Below are 23,261 nucleotides of genomic sequence, written 5' to 3'. Positions count from 1 at the left end.
ATCTGTTGAATGCTAACGGGAATTGACGATGACCCGTTAAATTTCCAAAAATGATTGTGAAAATCTTTTAAATCTTGTGATCTCAAAATTAGAACTATTATTTAAAAAAAGAGCTTGTAATTGGAATTTCATATTCTTAACTTGTTGATTTGAATTGCTGCATTAAAAATTAAACGATCGTTAATTTACCCACTAAACTGTTTTATAACAATGATAAGATAACCCGTGGAAGCGTGGGTTTTAAAATAAAATAAAATAAAAAAACAAAAGGCTCTGCGGCTTAATTTTCTTCTGGTAATAAGCAGTGGATCTTGTCATGATGTTTTTATTGACTAAGATGGTGAATGCCCTCTTTGCAGTGTTTAAACAAATTTACATTTTCCCTCTGTTTAACAGTTAAACTTTGTTTACTTGAATAAAGTTAACTTAAAATGTAAAATAGTAAAAATAAATGAATTATAAAATCAAATTGTAATTTAATAACGATAATAGTGTAGGCTTTTATGAAGAAAAAAACAGGTATTGTTAGTAGTAGCACAGGAGGGTTTTATGGATTGAAGAGGAAAGAAAATAAAAGTGCAACGCAAAAATGCGAGCAAGACTACATTAATTCTTAAAGCATGAAACAGAAAGAAAAAGTTAAAGAAAATGTTTTTCCTTTTTTAGAATTGAATCAATTTATAACAAAAAAAAAAAATAAAAAACGAAAGTAGCGCTTGCAAAAAAATCGTCGCAGAAGCTCCCTCGACACCCCTCCCCCCAGCCCATCACCCAGATTAGGGCACCTTTTTTCTAACCAAATTTTGCACACTTTTATGTAAAAGATTTTGATATTTTTAAATTTTATTTGAATAAAAAATTTGAAATTTTTTAGTTGTTTATTATGCACTCCACTAAATTGAGTGAAATTATTTAAGTGTAATGTTTCCTGCCCTATTAAGGTTATATATATATATATATATATATATATATATATATATATATATATATATATATATATATATATATATATATATATATATATATATGGCCAACTTTTTTACAAAAAAAAGTAGGACAATTAAACATAAAAACATTAGATAAGTGAAACTTTTGATTACACTATGATATACTCATAATAAAAGCAGTTGTAATGTTTTATTAAATTATGCTTACAGTTTTTAGGGGGACAGAACTTATTAATAGAGGATAATTGGGTACATTTTATATTATATATATATATGTGTATGTACATATATATATATACATATATATGTATTATATGTATGTATATATATATGTATATATATGTATATATATACATATATATATGTATATATATATATATATATATATATATATATATTTATACCTGTGTTTGTGTGTGTATTGAAATATGCCTGTTTGTTTATTTGGTTATTTGTTTGTTTTTATTTTTATTTTATGCAGTTTTCTAAGTATAACTTTTTAGAAATGAATGCTTTTTAAATAATTAAACATTAAAAAAAAAATTCTTTTACAGGTATTAATATTTAATGTTATCTACTGATTTTTCTCTTTATAGAGTATATTCATAACACAGCAGTTATGTATGGCACAAACTTCATTTATCAATCTGATTTTTTATTTTCATGATAAATTTTAAAGTTTGAAATGAAATCTAAACGTTAAAAGGAATGAATTATTATGGATTGCTATGAGAACTTAGGAATTATAGGTGAAGGCTCTTATGGTAAAGTGTTAAAGTGTATTCACAAAGAAACCAAGCATGTTGTTGCAATCAAAAAGTTTTTAGATTCAGATGATGATAAAGTCATTAAAAAAATTGCTTTACGTGAAATACAGATGTTAAAGGTAACTATTTTCCAGCTTTTTAAAAAATTGTTCTTCTATACACTTGTATTATTTAAATCTAATCTTTATTACTTCTGAAATGGTTTTTTAAATTTTGTAAAATGATGTTATCTTTTAGAAACTTCGCCATGAAAACCTTGTTAATTTACTTGATGTTTTCAGAAGGAAAAAAAGGCTGTATTTAGTTTTTGAATTTTTGGATCGCACTGTTTTAGATGATCTAGAAAAGAATCCAGATGGACTTGATGACGTAGATATTAAAAAAATTTCTATACAAGTTTTGCGTGGCCTTGACTTTTGCCACAGTCATAATGTAAGTATCTAGTGTATAGATCTGTAACATTACATAGTAAAACAAACTGCATCTTTACTGCATCTTTAAATTTATGATATAATGATACAATAGGAAACATGTATATTCATTTCATGTGAAATTAATTGTCACAATCAAGAGGTCTAAGTTATGAGGAAAAAAATTTTTAATTATCTATCAGTTTTGAATAGTACTGAATGCAGCTAAATGTTTCTTAAATAATTGAGTTTAACTTTTTAAGAAATAGTATTAAAATATTAATTAGTTTTTTTTCATCCCATAGAAGTTTAATTTTTTTATTAAATTTTAATGTTTAATTTTCAATACTTTTAAGTTATAAAAACCAATGATTTTATATTTGCTGGTTTTTATTAGGTTATTCATCGTGATATAAAACCAGAAAATATTTTAATATCAAAATCTGGGGTTGTAAAACTCTGTGATTTTGGATTTGCAAGAACACTTGGTAAGTTTTATACCATTCAACATTAAATATTTAATGGCTTGGAGAATGATTTCACTGCAAAAGATTGCAGACATTTAGGAGTGACGTAGTTCACTTTAATGAAAAAATTTATAAAGTTTCTTTCGTTGTGAAAAATGGAAGGTGGTAAAATACTTCTCACAAAATTAATGCATGTATTCTCATGTTTTAGTTGTAGGCCCTGGAGAAGTTTTTACAGATTATGTAGCTACTAGATGGTATCGTGCTCCTGAGCTTTTAGTTGGTGATGCTAGCTATGGAAAGTAGGTCTTGTATAAACTTTATTGTATAAAATTTCTCAGTCATATAAAAAACCTATGCTTTTGTTTGTATTTGCCAGATTTTTTTCAAGTTTGGTGTGTTAAATTTTTTAATATAATTGAGTGCTAGTCTAGGTTTATTTGAAATATTTAGGGTATTTCAACTATATATATTAAAGTATTCAAACATCAATTGCTTGTAAAATGAAAGATTCTCATAAAACGATTTAGTAAATGTTCCAGTTTATAAGTCAAGTCTTTAAGCTGCTTGGGTCTTAAATGTTCCTTTAAAATATAAGACCAAAATTTTATCTCTGGAAATTACACCTTAGCTTATATAATATCAGTTTAAAAAATTATTAAACTACTCTTTTCAGTTAAAAATAGGAGGTTGTCTTACAAAACTTATACAATGGTATCTACTTTTCTTGTATACTAGTAAGCTACAAATTTTATTCTGGATGTGTTTACATAACTGCAAAATTTAAAAAGTTTTAGTATTCTGTGTAATTTGCATTTATTTAAAAAGTAATAATAAAGTTTTTTTGTTTTTAGTTATTTGATTTATGTTGAGTTCAGTGATTTTTCTTGAAAATCTGAATTCAGACAATTATTTTTAAGATGTTTTACCATCATTGAATTGACTTGTATTTCATTAAATTAAATTTTTTAATGTAATCAGAGCTGTTGATATCTGGGCTATCGGCTGTTTGTTATTTGAAATGGCAACTGGTAATCCTCTGTTTCCTGGTGATTCTGATATTGATCAACTTTTTCGTATAACAAAAAAACTTGGTGAGTTCTGTTGTTTTTTTTGTTTTTTTTAATTAAGTTAATGAAATAATAAATAATCTTTATTGAATATTTATCCGTAAAAAATATTTTTAAAATGTTAAAGAATTACTTTTGCTTTATACAAGAAGAAAATATTTCCCATATTTCTCAAACTGACTTTTTTCTTATATTTCTGTTATTTATCAATAGTAATATTTGCCTTATTTTTTAAAGATATTTTCTTTTAGGTAATCTTACTGATAAGCATAAAGATATATTTCTTAAAAACCCTGGTTTTACTGGCATTTCATTGCCAAATGTAACAACCCCTGAAATGTTTAATGATGACGTTTTAATAGGAAATTTATTTGATCTCATGATGGTAAATTTGTTTTCATACAATATTAAATTTTTAAAATTATGTTGCCTATTCTTTGTAATAATAAATAAAATTATTATATATATATATATATATATATATATATATATATATATATATATATATATATATATAAATTAAAAATTTTTTTTTTTAAATATTGAAAAGAAAATAAATCTAAAAGAAGCTGAAACGATGTTAGAAATACTATAACAATCTTGTTTCAGAAATGCTTGTTATTAGATGCACACAGTCGCCCATCATGTGCTAATATGATGAATCATCCCTATTTTAAAGAAAAAGATTTCAGTACAATATTCATGGAACAATTAAAAGACACAATTGCCAAAGAGGCTCAAGCAACCCCATTCTTAAAGAAAAACAAAAAGAAAACAGTCAACAGCTCTATTGAAACTTATAGAAATACAAAAGGATCAAAAGAACATCCTTTGGTAAAATTAAGCTATTATCCATACATTAACTCATCAAACATAACTAAAAAAACAGACGTTTTTTTCCCTGCAAAGCCGAATGAAGCTTTGGGTAAGTTATCCACAGGAGACAGTGGATTAAAAAAAACTATAGAGTCTGAACAAGCAGAGTCGAAAAGTCGTCCTACTTTTGATGTAACAATTAATTCTTTCGGAAAAAATCTACCAGATCTACATAATAATGGAAATAACAGGTATATTTATATTTAAAAGAATATTCTCTTGATTGAAAAAATTAATTCAGATTGTTTTGTTTTCTTTCATTTCATTCTTATCTGAATATATTTTAAAAAGTTTTTTCAAACATTTTTTATTGAAATTCAAAATTTTTTTATCAAGGTTATTCGCCAATGATTTTCAAAAACAAATAATGGGTAATTTAAGAAAGTCTAACATGAGTTTTGAAACGCTAAATTCAAACTTTTTAAATAAAGCTGAAGGGTTTCAGATAGAAAAGAATGTGCCAAATGATAAATTTGTTGAGACAATGTCGCAAAAGAAGAAGAAGAAAAGGAAAAAGAAAGAATGTCTTGAAAATGCTAATAAATCTAATTTCTTGCCAAGTGTTATTGGCCCTAACGGTAATAATATTTTTTGCTTAATTGTAGCTTTTTGTGTCATGTCTAATGGTTATTCAATAAATAGCATTACTCTTATATTGAATAAAATTCAATGCAATAATATTTTATTCAATACAATAACGCATATGCGCCAGTGTCGTACATACATATTTACCTTATATGCTTGAAATGCGTTTCTTTAATTTTTTTGTTTGCATTCAAATATTTAAGTTAATGCAAAGAACAATTTGAACAAAGTAGCAGCCGTTGGGATTCACCTATCAAATGCATCTCAGAGTTCAAATACTGATTCGTTTATCAATACTGGAAAGAAAGAAGTATAGCATTTTTTTAAATATAGTATTAATAGTATTTTTTTTAGAATTTTTTGAATAACTCTCTATGAACCTGTTGAAAGTTTCCTGTTTTATTAAAAAATAAAGGCGAGTTGACTGCTATGAATAGTTCTAAATTTTTTATGCGTTTGTTGTTAAAATCTTTAGACGCCACCGGGTTCAAGAAGAATTCAAAGCAATTTACCTGCTGTTTAAAGCCTGCAATCCACCATATACAGCGCAAGAAAAATTACTGGAACATTCACTTATTTTTCTACTTGGTTTCCTCTTATTATTTCTTTACAAAAAACCGCTCTTTAAATGTTTCTAATCAACTTCATATGTTTTAGAAGTACCATGAATTTTATGAAATATTACAAGTTGATTAATAACATTTTACCAAAATATCATTATTTTTAAAACCATTCATAATTATATCGACATTTTAATATATCGACATTTTAATATAATTTACATATGTAAATAATCCGTTAAATTATATTTTGTAAATATAAATTTTAATTTTGGCGTCAGTCCAGTGAGTGTGTGAGTGTGTGTCATATAATATACATATATATATAACATATCATATATATATATATATATATATATATATATATATATATATATATATATATATATATATATATATATATATATATATATATATATATATAGCATGTATATATATGAATATATTTGTATTCAAAAAAACTTTTTGTTTATCCACGCAAAAATGTAAATAATTGTTTATCTATCTAGAAAACCTTTATCCTCTTTAACTTTGTTCTTTTTATAGTTTTTTGAATTTATCTTTTCATTAAAATGAATTTTTCTTTTTTTATTAAAAATGTTCGTGTGAATGTTTCAAAAAATATGGCATTTAAAAGTTCCGCAACTGTTATGTTTATGGGAATGTTTGTTTTAAGCCTAGAATTACATCCGTTTTACATCCAAAAGTTCCATAAATACGCTTATATTACAATAACGAGTAAAATTTGTCTGGTAAGGGATAAAGTATCTTTACTTCTTTATTACTTTTGTCATTGCTTATCAAAAAAAAAAAACCTAATTATGATATACTATGAGCTTTTAAGCCATGAGGTCGAGCAGTTAATGTTCCAACAGGGAAGGTAAATTAATTATTAAACAATAGGTATTATACAGAATCGCAAATGCTGAGTTTTTTAACAACACCAGATTGTAAAGAATAAACAGATGAAAGAAGGCGTAGATAAATATCTGGAAACGTAACATAATGGAAAACGAAGAAAGTTTAGATCTTGATATTGAAGAACCGATAGTCAAAGCCGATTTATTAGAAGAAATAAATATGGAAATTGAAGATTCAAATTCCATGCGAGATACAAAGAGAGAGGTAAATATTTGCAAAATCTTTGCAGTTAATCATTTTATTCGGAGAAGTTGTTTTAGTTCGGCTAAATACAAATTTACTATCAGAAAGTTATTTATATTTATATTTTTCTAATAAAACTAGGATCCACTTTAAATTTGGAGTAATTCTATATCAATTCAGCAAATTTTTCAAATTTTTTTAACCATACTTCTTAGATTTTGTTGAAATTAAAACAGTTGAGAATTCAATGAAACGGCTTCCCTGGAGAAATTTAAGCACCCAACCTAAAACGGTTCTTAAGTTACTCAAATTTTAAGCAAGACCCTATTTTCCTTTTAGAGGTGATTTACACGTTAACTTTAAAAAATCAATTTCATAAAATCTGTAGATTTAATCATCCAAAGATAATAAAATTATGCATTTCGAATAAATTTTTCATCGGAAATCTCTTTTTAACGCTTAAAAGCCGTTTAAACCTAAACTTTTTATGCTATCAACAAAATAAAAGTTATTATGACAAAGCAAGTTTGCACGTCCCCTTTGCAAATTAGAAAAATTCTCACAGATATGTTTTTCATCGATAAATTTATCACTAAATTGTGGCTAATGAAAAGATGGTGTAAGGCTATGAGGGTACATGAATGCTATTACTTTGATTTTTTTCATTAGTATTCTCCACTATACTAATCCACCAGCCATCGTTAGATAGCACTAGTTCTGTGAAATCTCATTTATATCAATTTCAGTTAAATTTCTCTTAGCAAGCAGATACCTGTTTTATATTTAATGTATTAATTGCTAGCTTTCATGTGGATATTCGTGTAAATTGATAAGAAGATCACCACCCAGCAAGCACACAACGTTGTGTGCTTGCTGGGCAGTTTAAAATGATACGCAATACTCAAACATTTTCAAAGATCTATAATCTACAAACGAAATGGTCTCTGAAGACTCGCATTTATCTTTGCTCTTTTTAATGTGCCTCCTTTTCACATAGAGATTACCATGGTAGGTGGCTAAAAAGTTTCATTAAATACTTATAACTAACCATTATCTTAACGTTTTGGTGAATGAAGCGAGCATGTTTAATAGTAAAATAATAATAAAATACTTTGGTCTTCGAAAATAAATTTCGAAAACCTGGTTTCTACTTTACTTATGATTGTACCAAAACTGATCAATCGACTTTAGTGTCAATTCTTTCAATGGTTCACCATATTTATTTAATTTTTGGCAACTGGTACAGAATAACATAAGAAAAACTTTTGTTTCTAATCTTGTCTTGTAGTTCAACTAACTTAAAAACTAGCCTGATATAATTAAAAACTAGCCTGATATAATTAAAAACTAGCCTGATATAATTAAAAACTAGCCTGATATAATTAAAAACTAGCCTGATATAATTAAAAACTAGCCTGATATAATTTTAAATAACTTTTTTTTGGTATTTTTATTTATTACCTCCTTAAACACGATAAAATTTAGATTTCAGTTACAAATGACAAAAAATGGAAAAAAAACAATAAAAATTGAATACTCCCTGAAGTAACATGCGACAACTAAACATTCAGACAAACTTTGAAAATGAATATCTCTTGAATGGAGTCATCAACTTTGTTAATTTAAAAAACATAATAACAAGAAACTTGTATTTTACAAAACCAAAAAAAATTATTCGTTTATTAGTCCATTTCAGGAAACACGTTCACCTCTTGTGAAAGGGTGCAATTCGGGTGCAATAGCAGGGTTTTTTTTCTCTTGGCATAGATTCAATATTTTCACTTTTTAGGTAATCTTGCACTTTGTTTGAATAGTGTGCGGAAGCTAAATCAAGCCAGAACACAATTTCGTTGTTTTGTAAGCCTCGTTTATGAACTTCTTTAATTTAACCAAACATTTGGAAATGAACACGCGAAGGAGTGATATAATGCTTTCAGAGTCCTTTCTCAGACAACGCTATCCAAACTAATAACTTTGGCTTTTTCTTTTGAGCTTAACCTCATTAGGCGTTGCATCGTGATCTCTTGCGTTGCCTTTTAGACATGTTTAATTAAGTTCTAAAAAAATAAAGACTATCGGATATTGCAGAGGATTAAATTTGCAAAATACTAGGTAGGATTATAAAATTAAAAAACATTGTTATATATATGTGTGTGTGTGTGTGTGTGTGTGTGTGTGTGTGTGTGTGTGCGCGCGTGCGTGCGTGTGTGTGTTAAAGCTACAAAGTTTGTCCGGATTTTTAGTTGTCACATGTTATTGATAACAACATCCTTTTTGAATTCTTAAATTCGATGATTTTATTTTTTGAAATTAATTTAAGTCACCTTAAACTGGCATTAAACGGTAAATTGAATCAAATTTAACAGTAAATTGAGTCATTAAAATTTGAATATTTTAAGAACTGCTTTTAATTGTGTGCTCAGATTTCTCCTGGAAATCAGTTCATTGAGATTTTCAACTGTACCAAAATTCAACACAATCAAAGAGGTATGGTCAAACAGTCTTAATCCAAAATTTTATAGGGCCTAATAGTAGCTTGTTATAGACAACAGCGATGTCAATAAAACCACGGTTGTCAAAAATTAAATGAAATTGATGTTGTGACCGAAGAAAACTCTTTTGGGGAATGATAGACTTATAACTATGTCACTTTTGGTAAAATTCCTAAAATCTGATTACACCGTCTTCGGTAGAAAATGCGAGTTTAATTTTTCACAAATAGATAAAGAAAATAAATTTTTTAATTTTCAAGCTTAGAAAAGTAAGCTGATTCCGAAATTTCAACAAAATCAAACATTTTGAAGACAAACTTGGATATAAATTACTACAACTCATCCGAATTCTAAGTTTTAAAAAATGTAATAAAAACATCTGAAAAAAGCATAAATAAGACAAATAAGAACATTTTAAAACAATAAGTTAAATTCTTATCTTTACATGTGCAGTGATAAATTTTTTTATTATTCAAGTCTTTTTTAGTTAAATTCTGTAACACACCTTTCAAACTGTCACTATATTCAGGATGGTTATAAAGTTTTTTGCATCTCTGCCATTGGGCTCTAAAGATATGATGTAAAAGCTTCGGTAGCTTACTCAGAATAAACTCCAAGAGAGTTATTATGGCGTTTAATAAGTTTTTAAATATGATAAAAGACCGTATGCACAAAGGTGATGATTAAACTCTGAAATTGTTGATAGGTAAACCAACTCTCTCAGTAAAAAAAAATCAAGAATATTACCAAAACAAGCTTTTAACACATCGTTAAACTTTCTAAATGCTTTAATGAAAAAAAAAATTCTGAAACGAAAAAGTGCTTCTGAGCTAATCTATCTAGGGTATTTACATTTTTCAGTAGCTTTCTAAACTCATTGAAATTGATGTAAGCTGAGTCAATCTGAAACATTAGGCAAAATCTGAGTTAAAGAATCCAATAGATGATTGACAACGCCAAACAATAGATGAAACTCCATTGTTGTGAGAACAGCGAGAATTAAGGTTTCATCAGGAACATAGATGAGAATTAACACAGTTCATATATGCTTTTTCGATGCCAGCTCAAACTGCAAAAAAAGCTTAATAGAAGCTTTTGATCCGATAGTCCTTAGATATCCGCATTAAAATTGATACTTTGATTAAATTTTGTACAAAGAGCGAACAATGTGTTCTTGAATTTGGTTGAAGTCCACCAATTATATTCACAAGCTTCATGTCACAAAACACAACAAACGGAGGAATTTTAAAATTCACCAAATTAAGTTGTTGTTTTATATTATCATAGTTCTCTTGAAGATTTTCTGAAATAACTGCTAGCAGTTGCCCTTTCTCACCAGAATCTTTTGCAACGATATTTGGAAAAAACCGTTTTTAAGGTTTTAGCAAAATTACAATTTCTTTCATGGGCGTTGTAACAAGCTTTTGGGACTTGAATCCTAGCGGCCCATGAGCCAATCATCAACCAGAAGGGTTTTCTTGGGTCACAACATCAAGCTCATATTCAATTTTTGACAACCGTAAAATGGAGAGTAAAACGTAATTGCGTTGCCCTAACCACGAATAGAAATAAGACAAGGTGCAATCTTTATAAAATTTTTTAGTTAAAGCTCATACCGCGTTTCACTAATAATAAAACACAGTATCATAAATGCATTTTTAGCTAAAATAATGACGAAACTGTTTTATCGTTAGTGTGAACGAGGTATTAAGCTCCTTTTGTTAAAATAACTTATTATTTAATAGATTGTAGAACTGGGGTCAATATCATAACACTTACGCCTTCTTAACAATATAAATTTCGTGAAAACATAAAAATTATACTATGAAAATATCTTCGTGATTACAAAAGAAAATTACTAATTCTTAAATAGGCACACCTTGATTCTTAAACAATGATTTTTAAACGCATCCTGATTTCTAAATAAAGGCAAGGTTGTTTAACAATTTTAGCAGTGATTTTGATTTTTTTTTTAAGAAGTACGAAAAAGGTTGCATAAATACTTATATATTTGTTTTACAACATCAACCTCAGATACGTTACTACTTTGTCTTTTTCATGTTGCTACTTCTAAAAAGTAATTAACAAAACTAAATAGGTTGTATCTACAGTTTGAAAAAGGTAAGGTAATAAGACTGCGGTAGAATATTTTCAACAATAAAATAATCTTGGGTCATCCATGTCGCACTTTTATCATAGAAAAAAGTAAATTTGTGAATATTATTCATCAAAGTGTTCTTTTAGAAAAAGACTTTTACATTTTATACGGATAAATTAGCTAAAGAGAGATCCTCCGGCAAGATTTAAGTGTCAAGATAAAATGTGTAATACCCTCCTACAGCCATACAGTACAGATTGCATGTTGTAGTTACGGATATATAATATGTAACCTTAGTAATTATACAAGATTTTGGTGAAATAGTTTAAAAACCTATAAACTAGAATGCATTCTTACATAAAAATGATTTAATTTTTAGTATTAATGTTTTAAGTCATATGATTTCCCGATTCGGACCTGTTTATCCAAATTGAAAGGGAAATTTTTTAAAGGGCCTTGTGCAAGTTTAAGAGACATCATACTTCATGCTAGATTTTGATAAAGTATTTGATTTAAAGTGCGCCAATATTGTATTTGGTCTGTTAGTCCATGCAGGAAAAAGAGCACCTCTATAGTGGGAAGGTTTCAGAAATGAAGAATTCGGAAAAATAAGAAATCTTAGAAGTCTAGATTATTTTTATGAAAAATATTGTGAGGTAAATCTAACATGCATCATTATAAGAATATTATACATCAAAGAATTAAAAAACACTACCTCGTGGAAAGTCTATATACTCTTCTCTAGCATTTAGTAGCCACCTTTTGAATTGGTTTTTTCTATTTGAGCTTTATCTACTCTAGGATATCTACTTGTGTATATTTAGCCTGATTTTAATGGCTGACTGAAAATTAAATTTTTTTTTCGGACAGGGTTCAAAGCCTAAAACGTAAATAATTTCGATATGATTTTAAAAAGCCTGAATAAACTTGACAAAGTAATAGCATCTCAAGTTCCATTACTTAGACCTTGTTTCTGTTATATTTTTGTTATATATGATGAATTTATGTAAAAAATTAAATTTTTTTCAAATCTTGACAACGCAAAACTAATTTTTAAAATTTTTTTTAATAAACTATAGGGTAAAGTAGGGTAATTTCGGCAGGGAGATAATTTCGGCACCCCTTCAAAAAACACCTAAAAATATTTATTTATTGGAATAATTAAATCATAGTTGGGTATTGTAGCAAGATAAACAATTTTCCTAAAAATATTGCTTTAAACTTTTATTTTTACATTATAGGTGCATTAATTTATGATTATTAGCTTTTTCTTAACATTTTTACCTATTTGAAAATGTTGGATAAATGATTTTTTCTCGAAAATTTTTACCAAAAGTTGTTATTTATTTTATTCAAAAATATAAACTGAATAAAATGTGAGCAGCAATAAGATAAAAATCAAAGTATGTTACAAGATATAAAAGTTTCTCCAAGGACTGCTCTAAGGAGATAATTTCGGCTTATTAATAGTTTTTAATTTCGGCAGTGCCGAATTTGCCGACCTGTGCTTTCTCTGAAACCAAAATGTAAATAACCGTTTGAAATATTATGTATAGAAGAAGTTGATTTTAGTAATTCAGATAGTAATAAGATAATAACGAGTTAGGAAAAACTTGAATTCGTTAGTGTCTCTGTGAAACTTAATAAAATAATAGTTCCCCACCATATAAATTAAATTTATGTCATACAATAAATTAATAGTTCATTAATTATATATATATATATATATATATATATATATATATATATATATATATATATATATATATATATATATATATATATATATATATTATTGTGTGTTAGCATTACATAATGGATTCAAAACGTGTAAAATATGGTAATTGGTCAAATGAATCATTAAAACTAGCAGTAAATGCAGTTTTAGTTGATGGATGCTCGAAATATTCTGCTGCTAAACAATATAAAATACCAAGGCAAACGCTACATGACTATATAAAACGAGTTTCTGTTGATAATTGTGTTAAAAAGTTAAGAGCAGGGCACCCAATAACACTCTCAGCTTTTCAAGAAAAAGAACTTGTTGAAGTTCTTCTGACTATGTCACAGAGATTATTTGGTCTGTCTCCAAAAGATGTAAAACAAATGGTATTCCAGTTTTGTGAAGAAAATGGGATTATTCATAAGTTTAATTGTGCAACTAAGTCAGCAGGAAAAGAATGGTTTAGGGGTTTTTTGAAACGTCATAATAAACTCTCTGTAAGAGTTGCTGAATCAACGTCATTGCATCGAGCCATTGGTTTTAATAGAATAAAAGTTAATCGTTTTTATGATGAACTAGAAAAAATAATGTTTAATGCTGATGAAATGCAGATTATTCCACCAGCAAACTTATTCAACGTAGACGAATCTGGATTGTCTATATGCCATAAACCAGGAAAAGTTGTTGCCCTGAAGGGAAAACATAGTGTTGGTGGCTTAACAAGCTCTGAAAGAGGAAAAACAATCACAATAGTTTGTTGCCAATCAGCAAGCGGATTTTTTGTCCCTCCAATGTTGATTTATCCACGTATTCGAGTGAGACCTGAATTTTTAGATAAAGCCCCAATCGGTTCTATTTCTGGTGGCAGCAAAAATGGGTGGATAACAACTGATTTGTTTGAAAAATGGTTTGATCATTTTTTAAAAGCAGTCCAGCCACAGTCAAGAGACCAACCAGTTCTTCTAATTTTAGATGGACATTCAAGTCATAAAAAAAATCTTAGTGTTATTATAAAAGCTCGCAAGACAAATGTTATTATACTATCACTTCCGTCTCACTGCACGCACAAACTGCAACCACTTGATGTTTCATTTTTTAAAAGTCTCAAAATATTCTATGATCAAGAAGTTGGTACTTGGCTTCGTCACCATCCAGGTCGTCCTGTAACTGAATTAGAGGTTAGTGAATTATTTGGAATAGCTTATGGGAAAGCTGCAACTGTTCAAAATTGTCAGTCAGGGTTTAAAAAATGTGGAATATATCCATTTGATAGAAATGTGTTTACTGAAGAAGACTTTGCTGCAGCTAAGGCTACTGATCACTCGTATATTGTATCAAAAATTTCAAAACCAAATATTACCTCTGAAATGCACCCTACTCTCGACAATGGGTTAGACTCTGCTAAAGATTTAGATCATGTTGATTTTGTCACAGAATGTGTAATTGCTTCTCAAAAAGGTAAATCATTTTAAAAGATGTATTATTTTTACTATCTTCCACCATTTATTTAAAACACAAATGTAATTTTTTTAAAATCAAGCAAAATAATAACTTATCTGTTGTTTTATTAACCTAAAAAAAAGTTTCTTAAACAAATAGTTCAAATTTTTTATAATTTATATGTTGCCTAATTTTATTCACCTTTTTTAGTTAAATATTTTTATTTAGAATCTGCTTCACCAAACTCATCATTTACACTTCAGAAGTCATTAGAATTAGCCACCTCTGATGAAACCTCACAACCTCATGGTGTTACATTCGGATCACTAGCTGGACTTGACATTAAAAATAAAAAACGAACAGGTATAAAAAGGAGGGTAAATCATGCTGAAAAAATTACTGGATCACCATATAAATCTCAGCTAGAGGAATCTTTAACTTTGAAATATAAGAACAGGCAGCCACGTAAAAAGTGCATTAAAGAAAATATATCTACACATCAAAAGACGTGTTTGAGTAACCTTGATGCTAAAAGTGCAATTAATAAACAACTTTGTGCAATGTGTCAATACAGTTATGGGGATCCTGTCGATCCATACTTAAAGGATAATTGGGATAAATGCCATAAATGCTGTAGATGGTGGCATGAGACATGTGCTGCTATATGTGGTGTTTATGCTAAAAAAGTATTTACTTGTGATGACTGTATGAAACACTGATTCTTTAAGCTGTTTTTTAACTTTCTTAAATAAATCTCTTTTTATAAAGTTTTCTTTGTTTGTTTAACTATTGTAGTTATGTAAAATATTATTTTATGAACTACTTATGAGCTTATAAACATGAATTCTTATTTAAACAGAATTTAGAAATAATCATCGAAATCATAGAAATTAGTAATCATTTTATTTACAATTTTACTTTACAGGCACATTTTTCTAATAAGGTTTCTGTTTTGGGTGATGTATTCATACTTTACTAAAATAGGTGGTTCAAAAAATATGAATCTTTGCAATTGCAACGCCCTTAATTAAATGTCAATTAGGTGTAACAAATTCCATTTAAGAGACAATTACTTTATACAATGCAGATTTATAGCTGTTTATAATATTTTAATTATATTAATGCGTTTTCAACGAACATCTTAATTTTCTTAAGTATGCCGAATTTACCGTATCATTGTGCCGAAATTACCATACTAAGTCGCTAATTTCGTCATTTTTGAGTATTTTGTAAAACAAATTTTACATAAAACTTTGTAAGTTTGAAACAATTTTTTAACTATTACTTAATAGATATATCTGCAGGACATCGATATGCATGATTTTTTAACGTTATTAAAGCAACCATTGTCTATAAACAACAAAATAGCTTAATACGCCGAAATTACCCTACTTTACCCTATATATTAATGCTAAACTGATAATAAAGGTTTTTATCGTGTGACACAATATTGAAACTGGCGGTCACTCTGGCTGACTGTGGCGGAATAAGAAACATAAAAAATTACGTGTGATTTTTTAAACTTCAAGTTAAACCATTGGTGGCTTGTTTTTTTTTTTTTTTATCCTTTGATTAACCAATGCAAAAAGGCCTTTGTTTTATTAACATACTTGTCTTGTTTTTACTATCATTTATAAATATGATAATAAAATACAGGGCCGTTGGAAGGTGTTGTGACAAATTTAAAAAAAAGCGGAACTTGGAACGTTTGAACGGCTGGAGCTTCACACGGTTGCACCGTTGTATGAAAAAAACCAGGAAACAAAAAGAATCAAAATAAAACTATTAAGTTTTATAACAATGAGAAAATAAGAATGTGAAAAAGAATAATGATAATAACAAATGAGAAAAGGAGAAATATAGTAATAGTCACAATAGCTTGAATAAAATTTCATTTTTTTCGGAAACGTGTTACATACTATAAGATACTAGTTTACGAGATGTCTTAAATGTTAAAATTCTTTCAAGATGTCTCAAATATTAAAATTCTCAACATCTTTATTCTGACCTAAATCAATACGAGTCGACTAAATATGTTTGGAAAGAGGTTGGGAAAAGAAAATAAAATTGTATTTCTTCAATACAAAACATCGTCTGGTCTTGTTTTCTATCGCACCAACAACAACGTAAAGCTAAACAGAAAATGTGATTTAAAAAGTATTATTGGATAATCAAGTGTTTGAAATAAACTTGCGATTTTTTATTAAAAGAAAAAAAAATTGCCATTGGAATTACATTTGGTTTAACTAAGTTGAAATTCCAATAAAATTTAAAGTTCGCGTCCAAATCTATGAGAGAAACCTTAATGTATTAACAAACTACAGAAGGCTTGATTACCTGATAAATATTTCAGATGTGGAAAAATTCAAACTGTTCATTTCCTTCATTTTTCTCTTGAGTATTTTATCAATTAAAGGCGCATGCGCTAGTCATAAAAGGGCGCAACTTGCTTATAAAAAAAAGCTTTAGTAGTTATATATACTTTAGTTTGATTTCCAGACGTACTACTTCTCCGATGGAACTTACATTCACATTAACTCTTTAAAGTATATAGAGTGTCCCTATTCTGGCAGTTGTACGTCGTCTTGTTGATAGCTTATACTTTTTAAAAGAGAATACATCTTATTTAAATTTTTTAAAATCTCTTTAAAACAAACATGAACGTAACAATATTTCTGATGATATTCAGCTATATGCGTATCATAGAAAAATACCTCTGTACTTTAAACTTTAAGGATTCTTCTTGATATTCAGAACTATGTTATATATATATATATATATATATATATATATATATATATATATATATATATATATATACATACATATACATATACATACATATGTATGTATGTATGTATGTATGTATGTATGTATGTATGTATGTATGTATGTATGTATGTATGTATGTATGTATGTATGTATGTATGTATGTATGTATGTATGTATGTATGTATGTATAGTAAGATATATAATTTCCCTATAGCAAGCTTCTTTAAAGCTTGCTTGTCTACTTTAAGAGTTTATATACTTCATTTTGATTTGATTGTCCTCCATAATAGTGAGTAATTAAAATTATTTAGATTAAAGTAGTAAACTCTATTCATCATCATCATCTTCTTTTCTTTTTCTTCTTCTATTATTATTACTATTATTATTATTATTATTATTATTATTATTATTATTATTATTATTATTATTATTATTATTATTATTATCATTATTATTATTATTATTATCATTATTATTATTATTATTATTATTATTATTATTATTATTATTATTATTATTATTATTATTATTATTATTGTTATTGTTATTATTATTATTATTATTATTATTATTATTATTATTATTATTATTATTATTATTATTATTATTATTATCATTATTATTATTGTCATTATTATGATTATAGTAATTACGTTTTTATTAGTATTAGTATTATTTTAATTATGGTTTTAATATCTTGTACCAATTTCATACGCAACTTAAAAAGAGTTTGAAATTAGAGCAATATGATATCTCTAAAAGCTACATTATTTTTATGCATATTTCTTTTTTTTTTTTTAGAAAGATAGTTCTTTGATGAGCAATATGACTGGTGAAGTTAATTCACACAGAATTCTTGTATGTTAATGATAATATATATTGTTGTAACTTCCTACAAATATATTGCATCAGCATATTGTGTGTGTATAAATATATAGTACATAAAATAACTATACTAATACACTAAGCTTTACTAGGGTCCCAATGGCCGAAGTCTTCGATTAACTGGACATGTTGGGTTTGATAGTTTACCAGATCAGCTTGTCAATAAATCTGTCAATTCTGGATTTGCTTTTAATATATTATGCATAGGTAAGTTGGATTATAGATTGATTTAAATTTATATACAAAATATTTTATTTTATATACTTACAAGTAAAGCAATACTTAATCCTAAGGTTTGAGACAAAAATGTTTCAAAAAATAAATTCTAGTACTTTTAATTTTAAAATTAAAAGTACTAGATTTAAGCCTAGCTAAAAGTTTACATACATACACAATTAATGTATATTGATCTATTAGTATCATTTTTTAAGTTTTTTAGTTTCTGAACTATTATTATTGTTATTTTCAAATATTACTTAATAAATATAATATTTGTTCTTTGTTCACCAATGAAATTTTCCGACAAAAAAAAAATCACAAATTTTTTTTAAATTTTAGTACTGTATATACCAAAGTACTTTAAGTACTTTATATACCAGTTTTTTTAAATTTTTAAGTTTAGGAGTTGTAATCTTTACTTAAACACTTTTTAGAGTTGACTTAGTAAAATCCTTTTTTTTAAGTTAATTTTTTAAAAAAAAATCAAATAGGATAAATATTTATGATTGTTTTATTTATGCTTCAGTAGTATACTCCATCCATAGTACATAACTTAACCTAAATAAAAGATTTAAATTACCAACATTGTTCTAAGACATAAACATATGTAAATTTAATGTTGTTTTTAGACAACTGAATACGTTAAATTAGATAGCTACATATTATTATTCTATCATTATTGTATTTCCAAGAAATAAAACTAAATATGAAAGTTAGTTGTGTTAGGTACAGTAATGTAATTATATAAACATATAATTACACTACAGTGCCTTACACAATTATCCAAATTTCTGGATGATAGTGTAGTAGCAACCATGTTTTACAGCAAATAAAATCTTTTTTTTTGATGATAATTAGCAATAGTATCAACATTTAAATTTATTTATTGTACTTTATTTAGGTGAGACTGGTATAGGAAAATCCACACTTATGGACTCTTTATTCAAACGAACTTTTGATGGTAAGATAAGTATTTTTTATTGAAACTTTTTCAAGTTATCATGCTATTAATCTTTTAAACATGACATATAAATATGTTAATAAGATGTTAAAGAAAATTATAAAAGCAGGTTGTTTATTTTTGAAGAAAATTTTTTTTATAGGAATCCCTCATGAACACAGTACACCAACAGTTGAAATACAGCATGTGACTTATGGTATTTTTAGATAATTTTATTTATATAAAACAGAAATTGCCATCTATAGGAGCACAAGTTTATTAGATAAAAAACAAGAATTGATAAGCAAGTGTAGACATGAATAAATACATGTTTGTGTCATTTAACAGTAATGACTAATGAAAAATTATTAATGAGAATAAATCATTTATTAACAGTAATTTTAATGGCTTAGTCTTTTTCTTCGATGTTTTCTCTTGTAATGTTTTTTTTCATTATGTGTTTGGCTAAAGATTGCTGGTATGCTGGGATGAAACTTTAGGCACCAACAAAGTTATTAATCATCACTGTATTTTCAATATATATATATATATATATATATATATATATATATATATATATATATATATATATATATATATATATATATATATATATATATATATATATATATATATATATATATATATATATATATATATATATATATAATGAGAGAGACCAAACAGATACATACATATTATTAAGAAGCATTAATAGAACACTGCAAGTTAGCAGTCAAAATAAGTTAACTTTTGAATCTAAAGTGTAGATTCCAAAGGGATATATACTCATAAAAAGTTCTAAATGTTTTGTCTGGTAGATTTTTTTAAGAGGATTTTCCAAAGTAAAGTTTTTTTTTAAATGAATTGTGCTTATTTGTTTTGAAACATATCTTTACTAAGTTATAAATGCATAATATTAATATTAATTTTTTTACTTTAAGTATGAATTATTTAGAAGCAGGCATAATCTAACAACAAAAAATAATTGTGCATGTTTCAATTTTTTTTTTAGTTGTTAATAATTCTAAAATCATTCTTCTCATTCTTACCTCCAGATTTAAAAGAAAGTAATGTCACATTGAAGCTGACAATAGTGGAGACTGTTGGGTATGGAGACCAGATTAATAAAGAAGATAGGTGAGAATTAAATTCTACATATTTAAACATTCTAGTAAGCTTAAAATGTATTCCCTTGATAAATATGTACCATGCGTTGATGTGAATTAAGATATTTATTCTTATTTAAAAGAAGGCTGATGATCAATTGCTAATTACAGCAATCCTTAAGTAAGCATCAAGTGCTTATAAGTTTTAAATTTAGATGTTTAATTGTTAGAATGGAATTGATGGTGAATTCTAGCATGAATTTGTATCCACCCCATTAATCAGTCCACTCAACATATGTAATTTTTTTTATTTGACAACATCCAAACCAGAAACAAGGGTGAATCCTTTAACTGTTAGATGGAGATAAGCTTCTAATGGGGTTTACTATCAGCATGATCAGTTGTAGCATGTGTAGGAAGATATTTACTTCCATATTTTACTCCAACTTCATTACCATTTTTCATAGAAATGATCTTCATATTGTTTGTTTACTATTCAAAGAAGACACTATGGTTATATTCACTTTGTAAGCCTTGACAACAAGCCAGTCCTTACCATCATACTCTAATTTACTAGCTGCAGTGGCAGATATTAGATTTTATTTGTATGTTTTTTCTTGTGTTGTCACTATTGTGGCAGTTGGAGATGAATGGAAAGTTTATTGTTTTCAGTTGAATTTCTATTTTGTTTTTTTCTTCTGGAGAATTAACAGGAAAGCTTTTTTTTTTGTGTTAAATCAAAATTTTTTTCAAAAAGGTTTCAAAAAGAAAATAACTCACTTATAACAGCAAATTATATAATTAAGTATTTATGTAGATAATTGATTATGAAGAAAAAATAAGTGGTTATAAAGATTGTTTCTTATGAAATCTGGCCAATCATCAATTGATTTTAACCTATTATTAATTGGTGATCTACTATTTTAATCACTAATGTTCTTCCTAGAAATTTTACACATATTTATTTTTAGTACCAATGCAATTCTGCAGTATATTGATGCAAATTATGAAGCATATTTACAAGAAGAAATGAAAATTAAACGTTCTTTGAGTACATACCATGATACAAGAGTGCATGCTTGTCTTTACTTCATTGCTCCTACAGGACATTCGTGAGTAACATTTTAAAAAAATTTTAATTGACTCTATGGTATATATTGTTTTTAAAGTGAATTATTTTTTTTAGATTAAAGTCATTAGATCTAGTATGTATGAAAAAGCTTGACAAAAAGGTTAGTCACAGAAAGATTAAGATTGATATGGTAATAACATTTTGAATTGTATTTATTTAAATTAGTTTTCTTTGTAGGTTAATATTATCCCAATAATTGCCAAAGCTGATACTGTTTCAAAGAATGAACTAGCATCTTTTAAAGAACAGGTTTTTTATCATTATATTTTGCCAATATTTCCATTTCGTTTATAATAAAGTTAATTTATGTTATTTCCCTCTTATTTTTGTTATAGCAATAACAAGTAAGAATATCTTTTTGTAGATTGTATTAAACTGTATCTACTCTAGATAATGGCAGAGTTGGAAAGTAATGGTGTTGAGATATATAAATTTCCTACTGATGATGAAACAGTTTCAGATATCAATAATCAAATGAATGTCAGTTTACTTTTCTATTTTAATTGAAACTTTTCATTCACTTACTCTTGTACTACTATTGCTTACTCATTTATACTACTATACTAGATTTAGTTTTTTACTTATTCACAGGAATTGCTCCCTTTTGCAGTTGTTGGTAGCCGTGATGAAGTAGTAATAAATGGAGAAAAGTTTAGAGCTCGCCAGTATCCTTGGGGAACAGTTCTTGGTTACACATTGTTATAATTGATTTCATAGTTTTAGTTTTTCTTTAGGTGTAAACATACGGTACAATTTTGTTTATTTTCTTTTCTTTAGTAACTTGTGCAGCAATAATTATTGTTAAATATTCTTTAGTTGAAAATGAAAACCACTGTGATTTTGTTAAACTTCGTGAAATGCTTCTTCGTACAAACATGCAGGATCTTATTGAGAAAACCCATCAGCGACACTATGAACTTTACAGAAAAGAAAAGATGGAACAGAAAGGATTTAAGGATGGAGAGGATAGGTTTGTTTTTACTACCCAGGTTAAATAATGGTTAACAAGTTCTATCAAAGCTCATAACATGAATAAATCTTCAGTATTTCTCAAGGTTTTGTAGCTTATCGTTGTTTTAGTATTCAAGAAACATACCAGAATAAACGTGAACAATATCTGCAAGATTTGCAAAAGAAAGAAGAAACCATCAGACAGACATTCGTACAAAAAGTCAAAGATAAAGAGAATGAACTAAAAAAAGCTGAGCAGGAGGTTAGTTTGCTTAGTTTTTTGTTACCATCTTTAAATTTTTAGAGTTTTAAAATCTTTTAATGGGTTATACTTTTTTAATTCAGCTCCAAGCAAAGTTTGAAGAGATGAAAAAGAAACAGTCCGATGAAAAAAAAAAAGTAGATACGATTAAGAAGGAGCTGGTAATTTTCAAGTTTTAATTTTTACTATACACTTGTGTTATTATTTGCATTCAATTTTTTACATTCAAGTATTTATATACTTTTAAGGAAGATGAAAGAGTGGCGTTTGATAAATTGAAATACGAATACGCTCAACATCAATCCGAGTCTGCTAGAATAAAGAAGACTAAAAAATAAATGAGTGTAATATGCTATACAATCTTTAATGTATATTTTGTATATTTTACAGTTTTTAGTATTATATTTCTAAACTTATTGGTTATTGGATAAAAATACAACATCGCTTTTTCA

At 27.0% G+C, this 23,261-nt stretch overlaps 2 protein-coding genes across 3 annotated transcripts; both read left to right on the top strand.

Annotated features, from left to right (window-relative positions):
- The first annotated feature begins 1,533 nt into the window (after positions 1 to 1,533).
- Positions 1,534 to 5,834, top strand: LOC145201526 (cyclin-dependent kinase-like 4). The gene is made up of 10 exons (XM_090078899.1): positions 1,534 to 1,833; positions 1,952 to 2,146; positions 2,522 to 2,612; positions 2,803 to 2,893; positions 3,573 to 3,685; positions 3,913 to 4,046; positions 4,271 to 4,728; positions 4,874 to 5,115; positions 5,326 to 5,432; positions 5,598 to 5,834. The coding sequence occupies exons 1-10, from the start codon at positions 1,666 to 1,668 to the stop codon at positions 5,643 to 5,645; spliced, it is 1,647 nt and encodes a 548-aa protein (XP_089935025.1). The 5' UTR covers positions 1,534 to 1,665; the 3' UTR covers positions 5,646 to 5,834.
- Positions 5,835 to 6,203: 369 nt separating this feature from the next.
- LOC145197905 (septin-6-like) lies at positions 6,204 to 23,261 on the top strand. 2 transcript variants are annotated; one of them, XM_090078458.1, is made up of 16 exons: positions 6,204 to 6,434; positions 6,586 to 6,807; positions 18,113 to 18,169; positions 18,289 to 18,403; positions 19,317 to 19,376; positions 19,519 to 19,572; positions 20,414 to 20,495; positions 21,436 to 21,576; positions 21,651 to 21,696; positions 21,774 to 21,845; positions 21,987 to 22,076; positions 22,188 to 22,284; positions 22,413 to 22,566; positions 22,677 to 22,809; positions 22,893 to 22,970; positions 23,058 to 23,261. In XM_090078458.1, the coding sequence occupies exons 2-16, from the start codon at positions 6,688 to 6,690 to the stop codon at positions 23,145 to 23,147; spliced, it is 1,389 nt and encodes a 462-aa protein (XP_089934584.1). In that variant the 5' UTR covers positions 6,204 to 6,434; positions 6,586 to 6,687; the 3' UTR covers positions 23,148 to 23,261. The 2 variants fall into 2 exon arrangements, with proteins under 2 accessions (XP_089934584.1, XP_089934586.1); XM_090078460.1 differs by lacking the exons at positions 6,204 to 6,434; positions 6,586 to 6,807 and adding an exon at positions 16,980 to 17,114.

Source organism: Hydra viridissima, unplaced genomic scaffold, assembly GCF_058129835.1.
Source record: "Hydra viridissima isolate aposymbiotic clone 2 unplaced genomic scaffold, HvirCarnegie_v1 scaffold_2, whole genome shotgun sequence".
NCBI classification, from domain to species: domain Eukaryota; kingdom Metazoa; phylum Cnidaria; class Hydrozoa; order Anthoathecata; family Hydridae; genus Hydra; species Hydra viridissima.
The sequence above is the reverse complement of the archived record's forward strand: the minus strand, read 5'-3'. Positions and strand labels throughout refer to the sequence as shown.

What these genes read in the sequence shown, in the direction of transcription:
- LOC145197905 (XM_090078458.1), top strand. Translation starts at nt 6,688, where the DNA reads ATGGAAAACGAAGAAAGTTTAGATCTTGATATTGAAGAACCGATAGTC. An exon ending in TTTTAATATATTATGCATAG is followed by an intron (nt 18,404 to 19,316) that starts GTAAGTTGGATT and finishes TACTTTATTTAG; the next exon opens with GTGAGACTGGTATAGGAAAA. An exon ending in TCCTTGGGGAACAGTTCTTG is followed by an intron (nt 22,285 to 22,412) that starts GTTACACATTGT and finishes AATATTCTTTAG; the next exon opens with TTGAAAATGAAAACCACTGT.
- LOC145201526 (XM_090078899.1), top strand. Translation starts at nt 1,666, where the DNA reads ATGGATTGCTATGAGAACTTAGGAATTATAGGTGAAGGCTCTTATGGT. An exon ending in ATTTATTTGATCTCATGATG is followed by an intron (nt 4,047 to 4,270) that starts GTAAATTTGTTT and finishes ATCTTGTTTCAG; the next exon opens with AAATGCTTGTTATTAGATGC. An exon ending in AAGTGTTATTGGCCCTAACG is followed by an intron (nt 5,116 to 5,325) that starts GTAATAATATTT and finishes CAAATATTTAAG; the next exon opens with TTAATGCAAAGAACAATTTG.